Source organism: Panthera uncia, chromosome A2, assembly GCF_023721935.1.
Source record: "Panthera uncia isolate 11264 chromosome A2, Puncia_PCG_1.0, whole genome shotgun sequence".
NCBI lineage: Eukaryota > Metazoa > Chordata > Mammalia > Carnivora > Felidae > Panthera > Panthera uncia.
This window is the reverse complement of record NC_064816.1, coordinates 121,311,965-121,329,520: the sequence shown is the minus strand read 5'-3', so window position 1 is coordinate 121,329,520 and position 17,556 is coordinate 121,311,965. Positions and strand designations below refer to the sequence as shown.

At 34.3% G+C, this 17,556-nt stretch overlaps 1 protein-coding gene across 2 annotated transcripts in view; it reads right to left on the bottom strand.

Moving 5' to 3' along the window:
• The window catches only part of SEPTIN7 (septin 7), an 85,188-nt gene extending 68,049 nt beyond the window's left edge, over positions 1 to 17,139 (bottom strand). The window contains exons 1-2 of one of the 2 annotated variants that reach the window (XM_049641693.1): positions 16,842 to 17,139; positions 15,986 to 16,088 (exon numbers count right to left, since the gene is read on the bottom strand). In XM_049641693.1, coding sequence (XP_049497650.1) covers positions 15,986 to 16,088; positions 16,842 to 16,865 — 127 coding nt within the window. In that variant the 5' untranslated portion in view covers positions 16,866 to 17,139. The remainder of the gene's footprint in view (positions 1 to 15,985; positions 16,089 to 16,841) is intronic. The other variant, XM_049641694.1, reaches the window with a different exon arrangement.
• Between the last annotated feature and the right edge of the window lie 417 nt (positions 17,140 to 17,556).

Below are 17,556 nucleotides of genomic sequence, written 5' to 3'. Positions count from 1 at the left end.
ATCAACACCAATTTGCTAAATTACGAAGAGTCTCAGAACATTAGAACTGAAATAGTCCTTACAGATACAAATCAAACCATTTTAAACATTAGAAAATTAAGCCAAAGAGAAATTAACTGACTAATGCTAACAGCGCAGTTAAGTGGCAGAGGAAGAACCAGAACATCTCTGTTGCAATCCTCAGCCCCGGGACTCTGTTCTTCATGTCAATCTGCTTCTAAAAGAACTCTCTGAGATTCTCCATGGGACTCTCCCACTGGGGAGTTGCTTTCAAACTTATTTTACCATAGTTCACAGAAAACAAACAGACAAGCTTCCTCCAAACACACATTTCACATCAAAACCCAGTATACAGATCCACACAGGTATGTTTATCTGTATTTACAAATGTGTGTGCATATAAATTTAAAAGTTTCATGAAACAATATCTGTGTTAAGCAAAATGCACTCTATTTTCAAATCACTCCTATTTTTCATTTTTTAAAAAGGACTCACTAAATTGATGTTATAATCTAATTTGAAAAAACCTGTCAAGAAGGATTCAAAGCTTCATTCAGACTAGAATAATCTCATTCTCAACATCCTATAGCTTATCCATCCCAACAGCTATTTTTTGACGTACTATTACAACTGACAGAAAACACAGATATAAATAATTTCATTTTATGATTACTTATTGAACAGCTGCTAAATTTTAGAACTCGGGACATCTTTACCCTCAAAAATTTAATTGTGTTGAAAAATAAGTTATAGCTAAACAAAAAGTACAGCGGGTATACATAAGGAACACTTGGGTATAGCTTGAAGAATCAAGGAAGACTTCACAGAGCAAGCAACATTTCACTGAGACATGCACAGGTATTAACCAAACAAACCAGTGAATATCTAAATAATGCTTAGATTTGGAGTGGCTTTTTAAAAAGGTGGAATCTCCAACCTCTGGTTTAGCATTTGGACAAAGAGAAACGAAAGTATAGGAGGATAAATAAATTTAGGAGTAAGGAGGGTAAAATTATTATTAGAGAAATAAAACACATCTACTAAAAGCAAACACGCAACTGAATACAGTTTTAACCGGAAAGGACACTATTTAAAAAAAAAAACCAAAAAACCAAAGAGCCTACACAGACTATTTCACAAGTATCAAGGTTTGGTTTTTTCTTTCCCTTAAAAAACTGAAGCTGGAAGTCACAGGCAATAAATTATAGGCAGAGATTTATTAAAGGTGAGGACATGGAATGCCACTGAGCAAACACATAAAGAAAGAGCCTTTATTCCCTCACATTAAAGGATTGGCTAATGTTTTGTTAAAATAAAATGGCTATGGCATTATCATTTTTGACTCCCTGCTCTGACAGGCTTCATTAACTGAACAAGTACACTTGCTGTCAGATAAGAGGGATTGATTATTTTGCATCTTGCTGTAATAAACAAACAAATCTGGATCCTAACTCCTTCTCTGTCACCAGGAGCTTAATGACATAGACCATGTCTTACTCATCTCTAGATTTTCAGGGACTAGCATAGCACCTGGTACTTTGTAGGTGGTAATTAAATTGTACTGAATAAATGAATGGGGAATGCAAAAATCTAAAGTATGGTAGGAGAGGTAAGATACACAAACAAATAAGCATAATACAAGGTAGAATTTGATCAAGACCATGAATGAGCTATCCAAGAATGATAAAATTTCAGAGAACTGAGAATCTCAGCAGCCTAGAAAAGAGATCACATTTCAATGAGGCTTTGAAAGATGGAGTAACATTTCAACTATCTGTAATATTTGTGAGTATAAGACACTTTTATCATCTTGCAGCAGGGGCGCCTGAGTGGCTTAGTCGGATAGGTGTCCGACTTTGGCTCAGGTCATGATCTCACGGTCTGTGAGTTCGAGCCCCGCGTCGGGCTCTGTGCTGACAGCTCAGAGCCTGGAATCTGTTTCAGATTCTGTGTCTCCCCCTCTCTCTCTGGCCCTCCCCCATTCATGCTCTGTCTCAAAAATAAATAAATGTTAATAAATAAATAAATAAATATCATCTTGCAGCAACAGTGTGGGAAAGAAAGCAAAGTCCTTTTAAAATAAGATCTGTAACTCCTTTCAGAATGTCTAACTGTGCTGGAATTTAAACAAGGGTCTGTAAACATATGTAGGGCTTTTCTATCTTATTCAGTGCTTGCCTACTCTCGATTATCCTGGGGTTTCAAATATTCAAATATAGTATGTGATCTCCATCAATATAATAAAATAATTTTATTAAGGTGTTTTAATAAAATTTATTTATTAGCACAGTACCTGACATTTCAAAAAATCTCAAATGTTATGTCATTAAGATATAGGTGTTAATTTCAGCTGCGATGGAGATGAGCCAGTGTCAAACTGTATGTAGTTCTTAACCAAAAGGTATCAGTGTTATTTAAGGAGCTATTTCAAAATAGATGACTACATTCTACCCCAGAACTGAAGTCCAGAATATCCAGGGAACTATTTCCACATAGATTTTGGAGATGCTTCCCACAATGACTTCAAAGGTAGATGAAATTTAAAAACTCTAGTAGGTAGACGATGATATAGGGCAAAATGCCAGATTCACCAACATTTAAAGATGGTCAATGAAAAGGATGTTAAACAACCAGATAAATCAGGAGGCAGTATCACAAAACAATGAGAAACATTCTTACTGACCTTTAATAAAAGCAGTTTTTATTAAAAAAAGAAACCAAATGGAGAGGAGTCAAGTCATAGACGGGAAATTAAGAAGTACAGATTTATTCTTACTTTACATCTGGCTGAAAAATAAAGAGAAGATATCACCCATAAGTAAAATTATGTTATGAAGGGAGGGTGCTATTCTTAGCTTTGCTTTTTAATATGCTTATCTCTGAAGATTTAATCTATCAAGAACAGTCTAGACTACACTAGATACTGATTATTTCCAAGATATTCCATTATTATGTGATCTGGGATTTGCTTAAGACTATTTCGTCTCCTCAAAATGATGCACATGATAATCTTAAAATGCAAGCTAAACAGGTTCCCTAAGACCTGGCTCTACAATTATCCAAACAAGGCTTACTTATTTTAATTATAGTAACTGACCACCAGCTCTAAAAGCTAAGTAATAATTCTGCTATGTAGCTAATAGCAAACATTCCAACAAGCCACTCAATAATTACCTCGTTCACAGAGTCAAAAAACTTACACTTGCTATGTGTCTAAAATAAAGGTGGGAGGCCTTAAGGAGGATGTTTATGATATTTCTTGCTATATTCAGAGATTAAAGCATCCTTTACACAGTTAAATGGTTAATTACCTTTTTTTTTTTTTTATCTCCATATTACAAAAAAATCTAAATGGCCTACTTGGAATTTTTTTTCATGATTATTTCAAAAATGGATTACCATATATTTTTTGGTTTAAATGTATTGTCTTTACTCAGGCTAGGGTCTGTAACCTTTCCCAGATTATACATCAAGCTTCTAGGAGTTCTGCTAAACTGAAAAAGAGCTGAAATTGACAGCATTTATAAACTCTCTCTGCTTGTTCCTCCAAATTCACATTGCTACCTAAAATTCTAATGATCACTCAATAATACATTCCCTCTTAAAAATCAAGTACTCTTGGGACACCTGAGTGGCTCAGTCAGTTAAGCATTTGACTTTTGGTTTTGGCTCAGGTCATGATCTCATGGTCTGTGAGTTCAAGCCCCACATCAGCCTCTGCACTGACAGTGCAGAGCCTGCTTGACATTCCCTCTCCCCCTCCCTCTCTCTCTCTGTCCCTCCCTTATTCACTCTCTGTCTCTCTCTCAAAAATAAATAAATAAACTAAAAAAAAAAAATCAAGTACTCTCGTGACTGCTATTAGTCCTTTATATCTTGGGAGGGAAAATTAGACTTTTTCTCTAATTTCTAGCTGTGGCCAGCATTCACTAAGGAAATAAATGCTTTAATTTAGAAGGAAATTGGGGTAGTTTTGAAACGTGTGAATCAGAGAAAGTAAAGGTTTTGTGGCATTATCAGAGTGGAGTGCTCTATGAAACTAGACGGTAGCTTAAGGCCAAATGCCACACTAGAGGGTAAGTAAAAGAAAAGACATCAGGAAAGGAAATAGGAACATACCAAAAAAAAAAAAAAAAGGAAATTTTCTTGGAGATCTAGTGGACAGAAGAGGTGAAACAAGGAGTTGATTTATTCTTGAGGTGGAATCACGTTCTACAAAGAGGTTCTAAAGGAGTAGCTTTCAAAGACAAAGTGGGGCAGACTTTAATCATCTGAGCTACATGACTGACATATTCTTTCAAGTTCTATAAATCTCATATACCAAAATTTATACCCTCAGCACCAGCGGTGGGTTGTGTGAATTACATTTGTGATTGTGTTAATCTGCCTCACCAATATTTCTTAAAACAAAACAAAAACATGTGCATGCATTCAAAGAAACTGTTAGTGGTGTGAATATTAATAGAGATAAAAAATTTCAAATCAATAATCAAGGGCCTGCAATTAAAATACAGAATCTTTGTCTAATACTAATTTAGCAACATAATTTTGCTTTATTTGGCATTTTAAAAAGATTTCTACTCAATTTTGGCAAGGATGAGATTAAATGAGCATTTGCACATCTGTGGTAACTGTGTAAGTTGGTACAACATTTTCAGTTCACATCCTTAACCATGTCATCTACACACACAAGGAAAAACACTGCAGTAATTGTTTTCACAGTAAAGATGTTGGGGGGGGGAGAGAAGGATATTTCAGGTACCATGAAGGACACAGGCTAAGTATACTATGATACACTCATAAAATTAATCAGCCATCAAGAATGTTTTTAACTTACCAATATCTTTATTTATTAGGTTTTAAATTTTATTTAAATTCTAGTTAGTTAACATATAGTGTAATACTAGTTTCAGAAATAGAATTTAGTGATTCGTCCCTTACACGGAACACCCAGTGCTCATCAAAACAAGTGCTCACTTAAACAATGCTTTAAGTATTAAGGAGGGCACTTGTGATGAGAATTAGTTTTTAAAAACCCATCTGACATGGAAAAATGCCTGCCTTGAGCATTAGGTGAAAAGAATACACAAAAATGAATATGCTACTACAGCTATCCATAAGAGGCACAGAAAATACACCAAAATTAGTTAATAGTGATTTCCTCTCCCTTATTTTTTTTTGAAGTCTTTTAAAAAAATTTTTTTTTAACATTTATTTATTTTTAAGAGACAGAGAGAGACAGAGCATGAGCAGGGGAGGGGCAGAGAAAGAGGGAGACACAGAATCCGAAGCAGGCTCCAGGCTCCGAGCTGTCAGCACAGAGCCCGACACAGGGCTCAAACTCACAAACCGTGAGATGATGCATGACCTGAGCCAAAGTCGGATCCTTAAACGACTGAGCCACCCAGGCGCCCCTTTTCTCCCTTTTTAAAATGTTCCACCTACTCCTCTGTATTACATTCCTAATGGAAAACTTTTGTAACAAGGAGCAGTTTTTATAGGAAGAATATTTCTAAGCCATATATCTTAATATCTGTTACATTAAAGAACATGAGTTATCAAAATATATAACAACATTTCAAAGAAATATATAGTTGAATGCCTTTCTCTGGACATTAAAGTAGACTTAGAGCAGTGCTCTTTTAAACTTTAGAATGGGGATTAACAGGCACTACTTGTCAAAATGCAGATTCCCATACTTCCAGGAATGAGCATCTTAAATAGGAAGCCCAGATAATTTTGATTAAAGGAGTCAGGGAAACAGACTGAGAACAATCAAAATACACTTCATTTAATTTCTTCATTTACTTGGCCTTTTAGATGACTAAAATTTTATAATGTTTCTTCTTTAATCAAAATTATCTATAATGATGGCTTGAACCAGAAATACTACTGTTAACTGATGAATGACATTAAATCTGATTAAAACATGATTCAACAAGAAAAGCAAACACCAACCTATATATTAAAAAAAAAAAAACAACTTAATTTTAAGACTCAAAATCTTAATGTCAACCTAAAAACAATCCCTAAGATGCTTTATACCAACCGACATTAAGAACCCGATACACTCCAGGGAGAATACGATACTCAAAAGGTTTGCAAAGGACAGCATTAATCCTGCAGCAACTTATATAAAGCACCAAGTGTACCCTGAAGACTAATTGCTAATGTCACACAAGTAACTTGAGCAAAACACTTAAGCTTATCTTTACTGAAATGCACAGAACAGGCAAGCACAAAAATCTTATTTTGTTAACACGATTGCAAGCTACCTTGTTTAAAATGGGAAATGATAAGAGCAAATTCTCAACCATCTTTCAAATTAGCTAAATCTGACTCTTACCAGAAAAGAGCTTTGCTGCTATACTGAATTGCAGAGTAAAAAGCACAACATGGGTGCCCCAAATATTTATAATCAAAGGAGTTCAACCAGGACAGAAGTTCAAAGTAAGAATTAATCAAGTATTTAACCACTTAGCTGCCATCTTGTTCTCAACTACCCTTGATCTTTCTTTCCTCTTCACCCCAGACATTGGATCTTAAAACTAAATTCAACTGTAAAAATGCACTAATCATGTATGCTTAAAATTAACATTTATTTACAGATTTACTAGGCAAATTATATATACACTATACATACAAAGCACATTTACAAAACGAATTATCAAGCCCTCTGTGAAGTAGTTACACACAGACAGCATTATTGTCCAGCTGTCTCTACCACCATGTGAAATCCTCTGATTCTTAGGGGGTATGTCTCTCTCTTTTTTAATCTTAGCCCTATGGCCGGCTGACTTGGAATAACCAGGTAAATGTTTGTTGTAAGGAAACTGAGATTCAAAATGATCTATCAAGGTCAGAAAGCTCATTTGTGGCTGAAATTAGTTTAAAACTAGGCTAAGTACCATATTCTTTTTAGTGTAACAGCTGCCGTACTAAGTACTATGAGATAGATTTACGTTAAATATAGAAAGCGAATTTTCATTGTACACTAAACATATAAATTAAAACCATAATTGTAACTAGCTAGCTCTTTTACAAAATTGCCAAAATAAATTATACATTTAATAGAGAGTTACTGATTTCAGAACTCTAACCTATCAGGAAAATAAGATGCTATCCCCATTAAACCCAGATCATTACTCCCCTGACTCTACATGGCACTTTAAATGTGTACTACTAAGATATTTATTAAACTATAATTAGTAGTGTGCGTTTCCCTGGAAATTCCTTTGAGGGTTGAAGTGGTCATTTTTATTTATTTTTATTTATTTAGATTTTTAAAAATTTTTGTTTGTTTGTTTGAGAGAGAGTGTGTGTGCATGCAGGAAAGGCGGAGAGGGAGAAAGAGAAAGAATCTTAAGCAGGCTTTATGCTCAGTGGGGACTCCAATGCAGGGCTCATTCCCACAACCCTGGGATCATGACCTGAACCGAAACCAAGAGTCAGACACAACCACCTGAGCCACGCAGGCACCCCTCATTTTTATGTCATCAGCTTAAACCATAATTTCTAGTAGTTTACTGCTGATCAGTTATGTCAGCTTAATCACCAATCATTCAATTAAAATCTATTCTCAGGACTATGACAAGGTACTACAGAAATCTCACCATTATGTTTTACTGTAATTAGTACCACTTGTAACATAATAAACAATTCATAGTCTCCCATCATAACAACTTTAGTTAAGAATGAACCACACACTCTCAACAATAGCCAAATTATGGAAAGAGCCTAAATGTCCATCACCTGATGAATGGATAAAGAAATTGTGGTTTATATACACAATGGAATACTACGTGGCAATGAGAGAAAATGAAATATGGCCTTTTGTAGCAACATGGATAGAACTGGAGAGTGTGATGCTAAGTGAAATAAGCCATACAGAGAAAGACAGATACCATATGGTTTCACTCTTATGTGGATCCTGAGAAACATAACAGAAACCCATGGGGGAGGGGAAGGAAAAAAAAAAAAAAAAAAAAAAGAGGTTAGAGTGGGAGAGAGCCAAAGCATAAGAGACTGTTAAAAACTGAGAACAAATTGAGGGTTGATGGGGGGTGGGAGGGAGGGCAGGGTGGGAGGGAGGGCAGGGTGGGTGATGGGTATTGAGGAGGGCACCTTTTGGGATGAGCACTGGGTGTTGTATGGAAACCAATTTGACAGTAAATTTCATATATTAAAAAATAAAAAAAAAAAAAAAGAATGAACCACAAATCCTACTTCACATTTGATTCTCTGACATGCACTATTTATCATCTGCTTACCTCCACTCACCTCCCTATATTCAAAAGACTATGATCTATTTTCAAAGACTATATTAGGATAGAACATGTATGAGAAGCCAATGACTTTTTTTTAAGTCTACTAAATTAAACTGGGATATTACCCAGATTACATTTCTTACATATGTCAATCCAGACACTGTCCCTGTTACAAAACCAAAAAACTCCCAGTCTATGAAACTGTTTTGCGTTTGTCTGAATTATACTGCTCCACGATTAAGATACTGAAATTAAATCAGATAAAGAATTAAGTATATTAAAAAAACATGAATATACCAACTACTGAAAATATCATGTACCATTTTTCCATGAATTAGCTGTATGATTTAAGACAGTGGTGTGCTTTGTAGCTATAAAGTCTTATTTCTTTAAACTTCTACAGCATGTGGTTTATATATTTCTTATGCCATTTATCACTTAATGATGTAGTTAACTTGTATACTTTTTTCCTCCTCTACTACTCCCTTACAGTGTCTTCAACTACATTTACATTCTTCCCTTAAGTATCCATGGAATGAATAGCCCCACCTTCAATTATACCATACATCTTAAATTCCTGCAAAATATATTCTCCCTTTTTTAAAAGTATACATTTAGTAGAACAAACTGTTAAAAAAACAATTTGCCAATATGTCAAGAGCCACAAAATATTGAAATATTTTGCTACAGTAATCCTACTGCAGGGACTATAAACAAATCAATAAAGTACTGCCCTCTGCTTCCCAACACACATACACAAACCTTGTGTGTTTAAGGATCTTCACTGCCATGTTATTTGTAACAGGATAGGTAGGGATAGTAACAAACTTATATCCATTAGTGAAGAAGCAGACTCCAAAAATTATGGTATATTCAGTCACAGATTAGAATATTATGCAGCCATTTAACACGATAGTTAAAATATTGAACAAAATTTCCATTCCATAAATTTTTACTACAGCATTATGAAACTGAACAGAACAAATCATTCACATATCAAATGAAAAACCAATGGCTAAAATTTGAGATAGGCACAGTTGAAATTATTATGCAACTGCCCAAAGTAAAGTAAAATATTGTAGATAAATATAGCAATATATTAATGAAAATTATCTCATTTGTAAGTATTTTATTTATTTTTTTTTTCAGTATGTCCTAATTTTCATGTATTTCAGGTGCTATTATGAAGTCTTTCTCAGAGAGGCAAGTCTTCCCTGATAACTCTAAAAAGATACCACCATGTTTATTTCCTTTCTAGAAAACAACACAATCTGTAATTATTTTACATATTATTTACTTATTTGCCTATATCCCTAGATTAACATAAACTCCAGTAACCTTTCTATACAAATAACATAACTACTATAATTTATAACTCTAATAATATGGTATTTATATAGGAAGAACTACAGAATGAACTAAACCAAAGATTGGAAAGAGAACCAACCAAGCACATGTATTTTTAAAAATCAAGCTTGTAATAAATGGTCTGGGGAGAACTACTTAACCATTTAGAAAATAAAATAAACATCAAAGTCCTATCTCACATCAAAAAAATAAATAACCCTCATGGATTTAAAATTTCAGAATAAAAACTTAAACCTTTAGTCTATATACTTACATAAAATACAGTGAAATCCCCAGTAACCTCAAATCAATCAACCTCAAATCAAATCAATCAACCTCAAATCAAGAACAAAAGCCGTAAGAAAAAAGATTGCATGGACAATATAAAATCAAACTAATACAAAGCGAAACACAGAAAAATTCTGGCAAAAAATGCCAATACCTAATAACAAAATAATAATAATAATAATAATAATAATAATACCCTGCAATACCTGTATCTTATTAAAGAAGTAAATGAGTACAGCTTTTTAAATTAAACCAGAACATACCATTTACAAAAGAACCCATACCAAAGATAAATATTTTTAAAAAATAAGTTAACCAGCAACAATAAAATACAGGTGAAAGTAAGACACCAATTTTTAGGCACTGACAGTGTGGGCAGGACTCAGAGAAAGGGGCGTTGGCAACACTAGGTGAATGTGCAAAATGGTATACAAACTATTTTAGGGCAATTTGGTATTATGTATCAAAACCCTTAAAAAACTAGCAATTCAAATTTCCAAAGCTTTATTTTAAGGAATTAATTGAAAATGTAAGAACAGAACTATAACCATGTTTACCTGTAACTATCTTAATGTTGAACAAGGCAAATTATAGTATATCTCACCTATACAAGCCATTAAAATCTAGGGGCGCCTGGGTGGCTCGGTCGGTTGAGTGTCTGACTTCGGCTCAGGTCATGATCTCACGGTTCGTGAGTTCGAGCCCCGCGTCGGGCTCTGAGCTGACAGCTCAGAGCCTGGAGCCTGTTTCAGATTCTGTGTCTCCCTCTCTCTCTGCCCCTCCCCCGTTCATGCTCTGTCTCTCTCTGTCTCAAAAATAAATAAAACGTTAAAAAAAAAAAATCAAAAAAAAAAAATCTAGAACTCAACCATAGCTAGGTTATGACATCTAAATTCAAAAGATGATCACAATTCACAGCTAATTTTAAAAGACATTCACATAACATCACATATACTAAACAAGAATACTGTATGTTTCTATGCTTGAGCTATCACTGAGTAACAGATTTTGGTAATATTTTCATTATGCTTTTCTGTATTTTGTAATTTCAATGAATGAAACATATTAACTTTATTACAAAAGCACCTTTTAAAATACGCAGATGAAAAACCTAGAATGAATAAAAAAATTAAAATAGTGGATATGTGAAATTATCTGATTTTTCTCCCTAAAATTCCTCTGCTTTGGTTACATTACTTAAGTGAGATAAAGTTCACACACCATAAATTTCACCATTTTAAAGTGTACAATTCAGTGGTTCTTCTATATTCACAACATTGTATAATCGTCATTAGTTACTTTTATTACTAAAAATAAAATAAAAAAAGAGCTCTAGGAAGAAATTTTTGAAATATTACTCAAGGCAGTTTAAGTCTCCAACATATCGTAACTTTAGAATTAAACATAATACTACTGAATGCCCAATAACCTAGAAACAAAATGAGTCAATACCACCTTTCAGTTTCTGCAAATAACTCTGGATGTTATTACAATTCAAACATCAACAAGAAGAGGGAAAATGACAACTATGACAGACATTGTATATCCTATTACTGACTAAATACCTCCTAAATTTTTGCTAATAAGTCACACATAAAAAACGCATTCTGATATACTCTGAATCCCCAAAACAGCCAAAGCAGCATGTTAGAAGTTCTGTTCCACTGAAACAGAAGAAAAAAAAAAAAAATAGAAATGCCATTCCTGCTACTAAAGACATTTGGTACAGGTCAAATGCATCATGCAAATCACAAATAAAGAAAACCTCTACCATAAAAATTGTGCAAAGCTCAAGATTATAGAAATGATAGAACTGTGTATTTTATCTTCTAAGAATTAAAAGTACAAACTTTCAGCTTTAAAATAAATAAGTCACAGGAATATAAAGTACAGCATAGGAAATATAGTTAATAATACTGTCATAACTTTGTATGGTAACAGATGGTAAGCGCATTTATCCTGGTAATATATAGAACTGTCAACTGTTGTACACCTGAAACTAATAACACCGTAGGTCAATTATACTTCAATTTTAAAAAAGAATTCAAAATAATAGATTTAATATCACTTGTTTTCAAAAATACTTTCTGGAAAAACAAAGCAATCTATAGTCTTTCTGAGTTCTACCTCCTTGGAGAATTCTAGTAAAATCAGGATTTTACAATTAACATTTTATTTCTCAGCACAGTCAAGTCTAATTAAGAAGCACATGAAAGAGGGCCGCCTGGGTGGCTCATCAGTTAAGGGTCCAACTTCGGCTCAGGCCATGATCTCATGGTTCATGGGTTTGAGCCCCGTTGTCAGAGCCTGGAAACTGCTTCAGATTCTGTGTCTCCCTCTCTCTCTGCCTCTCCCCATCCCCCGCTTGTAAGCTTTCTCTCAAAAATAAACATTAAAGAAAAATAAATCTCTTAAAAAAAGAAGCACACAGAAGATACTCAAATTCCAAGCCCAAATATGTTTGACACTTTGCTGAATTAGAGACCTAAGTGTCTTCATTATTTGATAGGTCTCACATTGAGTTTTAAACTAAATTTTTAAGTAAAGATTCCAATCTACTTATCCTTGTGGGCAGCCACAGTCTTCAAAATCTAGGCTAGTCTACATTTCCAGCCTAATTTCCGACTATTATAAAGTCACATCTTAGGGGTCAGATCCTAAAGCCAATGTGCAGTACAAATTAATCTTGAAAACCCTCTATATCATCCATTAAGCACAATTACATATAAACTAACAACCTGCTTTTCTTTGTGCACTGAAATAGATACTTATTTCTTTGCAAATATAAAAAGTAACTAGCATACATACTAAGGCACCATACTGTCACTAGACTAACATACAGTAAGGTAAGATATTCATACTATGAAAGGATGTGGAAGCTGAAAATGACCGGGGAAAAAGAAAATTCATCTCTCCCACTTCATGCCCACCCGAGGCCACACCCTCACCTCATTCCAGTGGAATGGCAGAAAAACACTGCTTACATATATGCATTTAAGTTCTCTAATAATCATTCATTCCTTCCCTGCTAACCCCTTTATTTCTTTGTCTCTTTCATTTTTTTAGGAAAAACAGAACATCCAAATAAGATCATCTAAGTTTAAGGCATACTGGATGCACTCTACTGAGCTCTGCGCTATATCCAATACCCCCAAAAGAGCCTCTACGTAGTACTTAAGAACGCAGCAGACTGAGAAGTAAGAACCAAAACCAGACAGGGTTTGGTTTTACCATGTGCTTACCAATGTGACCATGGGCAAGTAACCTAATCTCTCCATGCCTCAGTTTCTCTATCTCTAAAATAGGGATAACAATAATACCTACTTCATTCGGTTTTTGTGAAGGACTGCGTGAGTTAGGTACATACTCAGAACACTGACTGATGCATAATAGGTTATGGAGGTATTGGTTATTATTTTCCCAAATGGACCGTCCACTCAATTCTATTCTTTAAAAACCTGCCCTAATACCTCTTCCTCAAATAAGGCAGTAATAACCTTCAACCAGAGACAAGTTCTCCTATACCCTTACACTTCCATGTTCCTTAATTTTTGTATGACTCCACTGACTCATGTATACTTCCTAGAAATGTTACTTACCTTTTTATGTGTGCTTATGTTGTCACATAAGTTATAAACTCCTTTTAACACATGGGAATACACACTATGCCTCCCTGATACAAAAGTCACTTAAATAAGGACTCAATAAATATTGTTTATGAGGCAAGGTTACTGGATAAAGGTTGTCCAACACAAGACAGAGTTTCATAAAGAAATCAACTTTTAAATACAGATTTTCAGTTTGTATTAATGTACAAGTCTTCAGCCAAGAATTGTTATAAAAGCTACAACTACTCTGAGTTTAAGTCTCAAAAATCAGGAGTTAGCTTATAAGGAAGGGTTTGTAGTCTCTAAGTTAAGAATATTAAAGCAAGGTTAGCTTTAGCTTTCTGTGACTTGCAAACAATGCTGTTAGATTTGGCCTAAAGTCAGAAAACCAACCATTTCTTAGACACTTACTTAAAAGGTGTTAGACACTGCAACTATGTACATGAAAAGATTTAGTCCTTCCACTCAACAAGTCTATAGAGGGACAGCTAATTAAACAATAATATTCAAGGTACAGCAGGAAAAAGAGTAAGGATACTGACACCCATTCTTCTTTAACCTCAGTTAAAGTCTTTTTTGTTAAAAATTTTTTTAACATTTATTGATTTTTTGAGAGACAGAGAGAGACAGCACAAGCAGGGAACGGAGGGAGGGAGGGAGGCGGAGAGAGACAGAGAGACAGAGAGAATCTGAGGTAGGTTCCAGGCTCTGAGCTGTCAGCACAGAGCCTGACGCAGGGCTCGAACCCATGAACTGTGAGATCATGACCTGAGCCAAAGTCGGATGCTCAACCAACTAAGCCACCCAGTTGCCCCATAATCTCAGTTAAAGTCTTAACAAGGAAGAGAAAAAACAAAAGCTGTAGTTCAATAAAGGACTGACCAGAAAAACTAATAAATAAGATATATTCAGAGATTGCACAGTTTCTCTAAAAATCATTTCAGCTGCCTTAAATTTTTTTCATCTGGAAAAATGTCAGAGATTTTAAATCAAATATCTGGCCTTGACCCCCACATATTATTCCACTAAGTATATATTCAAGAAGTTATTCTTTAAAATTTCAATATCAAATTTTGCTTGAATTGTTATAATTCTCCTAACAGATGTAAGAACTTCTCTTACAAATTAAAAAATGAGATTATATTTGTTTATAAATAGTTTGTCATGTAAGATCACAAGCTTTACATACGTAAAGGTAAGATGGAGTACTTCTTCACATGTAACGATCATGTTAACCACTCTACAAAAGAAAAGGTATGTTCTATACATTTTATCCATGTATCTACTACCTCTGCTTCACAGCTGCAATTTGCAAACTGGGTATACTATACTTCTACTCAACCAGAGACAGGCAAGTTAACCAACTCTAGCAAACATCAAGTTTGCCAACTTTGTTACCAAGTTTTCCCTATTGAAACTAACACAATGCAGATATTTCCAAACAACCACAAAGTGACCATCAGGTAAAATACTCTGATCAACTGAGAAAACATTCTTCTCTTCAGTGAAGGAGGATTTCATAGCTAATTCAATTAATCTAATTCAACACCCAAAGAAAAATACCAGGAGTTGAGTGTAATTAGCAAAAATTAATGAACACTACATAAAGACCCAGCATCAACTCAATTTTCTTTGTCAAGGACAGTGACTCCATTACCCTGCCTTTCACCTTCTTAAAACATATAGAGAAATACAACAGTTTCATCATCCTTAGGATTTAGGTTCTAAAGTCAGCCTATGTGAGGTGAAAATATTATACAGTCCTTTAAGACTACTAATCTTTATATACAACATGCTGTTTCTTCAAATTTAACAATGATGGTACCAACATACTGTCAAATAACCCCTAACAGTCTCTTAAAATGGACTTCAGGCAGAGTATGGTGTTCATAGGATCAAACACATAAGAAAAATGAGGCTAAATTAAAGAACAGAGACAGCCATATTTCACTCGCTACAGAGTTTATACTCCTTGAATAAATTTCCAGGGTAATCACTTGCATGACTACGAACCTCTACCTGGTCCCCCAACTTCTTTTTCAAATTCAGAGCACACATGTTTAAGTTAAATGCTCATGTTATATGACTCCACTACAGTATATAAGCCAGAGAATAAAATTATCCTGGAGTAATGAGGAACCACTAGACATTATTTGCTTTTGTAGCATTACCAACTGAAGAGAACTTCTTGACAGGGTTCTATTCCTCCACCACCCCCACCACTTTTCAACTTTTAGTTTCTAAAATTGTGCCACCTTAAAAAAAAGAGGTAAGAAAATATATAAATCCTATTATGCCACAGAATTAAATTTTAAAATGTATTCACATAATAAAATATACCACAATTCCTGCAGTTACTTAGGCTACTGTCTTCTTAAATTCATTCAGAGTTGATTAATAACTTAAAACTCAGATCAAAATCTAATTTTAGTAAAAAAAAACACAAAAAAACAAAAAAACAAAAACATATCTTACCCACAACCATAAGTGTGAATTCAAACCCTCTCTTCACTGATTTTCTGTACACTTGATTTGGGAGATTTGCAAATCCCACATAGCCTTCAAGGTTCTTCTGTTGCTAAGAAAAACAAAAAGGGCCAAGTTATTAATGTATCAGCAAAACTCTCCTGTCACACATTTCAAATTCCCTTCAATAACCTATTTTAGAAAACTACACAAACTATTATTCATGGCAAATCAAACTGATTTTATTATAGTGTTGCCAATAAAATAATTGCAGCAACAGACAAAACGAATTGAGTATGAGTTGATTTGACAGCGGTCAATTATAAAAACCCAAAGAAAATAAAAACCAATGAAATCTGCCTCAGAGCAAAGATTTCAATTTACAGTAAGTCCGTAAGAAGATTCTGACTAATAAACTAAAAACATAACGAAGGGTTTTTCACAATAAAAAAAATTCACATCCCCTTAATACTATATTAAGACCACTTTCAATGATCCCTTTTGCTCATACTAATTACCACAGGTATGAATACCTTGAAATTTGTTTTCTTACTCATGAAACAAAATCAAATGTTGAGTTTAAACAATTTTTTCATATTCCTGAAGGCTCTAGTGATCAATTCAATCAGTAAACAATATCTTTCAAGCTATTATACCAGGTCCAATTATGCCACTTCAGCATTTCAGATGACCCTGTTGCCTCCCTCACCAGGGACATCTGGATTTATCTAGATTTTAAAGAAAATCAGAATTCGTTTTCTGCATGGTTTTTGATTCTTTGATGACGTCAACAATAGCTCCATGAGTAATTCAAAGAAACCTATTTTTAAATTGGTGTAGTAAATTAATCTCACTTTTAACTTACCCAATGCTGAGAAAAACTGTCCATAGTTCAGACCATCTGAGTCAGTAGCCTGTTAATTTTACCTAGAGGTAGGTCTTATTCATCATTAAAATACAATGGCAAAATATTCCTAAGAGGTACATATTTCTCTTAAATGTTTTTGACACAATTTCTCATTTAAAAAAAAAAAAAAAAGACTCCTATGAGATCAACACAGCAATTTAACACAGGTGGATTTAGCAAATAGTTATCTGCATTCCTCACTAGCATCACAGATGTAACAAAATATTCCATCCATCACCTTATACCCTTTTTTCATTCATATAATCTTTAAGCCAAATGTTGAGAAGATAACCAAACCAATTAAATGGAAAAACTAATTTTAAATATACCAATTAGGATACTGTTCAGAGTACAGTATTTTAAAATCAAATATTTGAGGGGCGCCTGGGTGGCGCAGTCGGTTAAGCGTCCGACTTCAGCCAGGTCACGATCTCGCGGTCCGTGAGTTCGAGCCCCGCGTCAGACTCTGGGCTGATGGCTCGGAGCCTGGAGCCTGTTTCCGATTCTGTGTCTCCCTCTCTCTCTGCCCCTCCCCCGTTCATGCTCTGTCTCTCTCTGTCCCAAAAATAAATAAAAAATGTTGAAAAAAAAAATTAAAAAAAAAAATAAAATCAAATATTTGAAAGCCTACTATGTGTAAAGCTTAAAAATAATGTATTAAATTTAAGGCTTC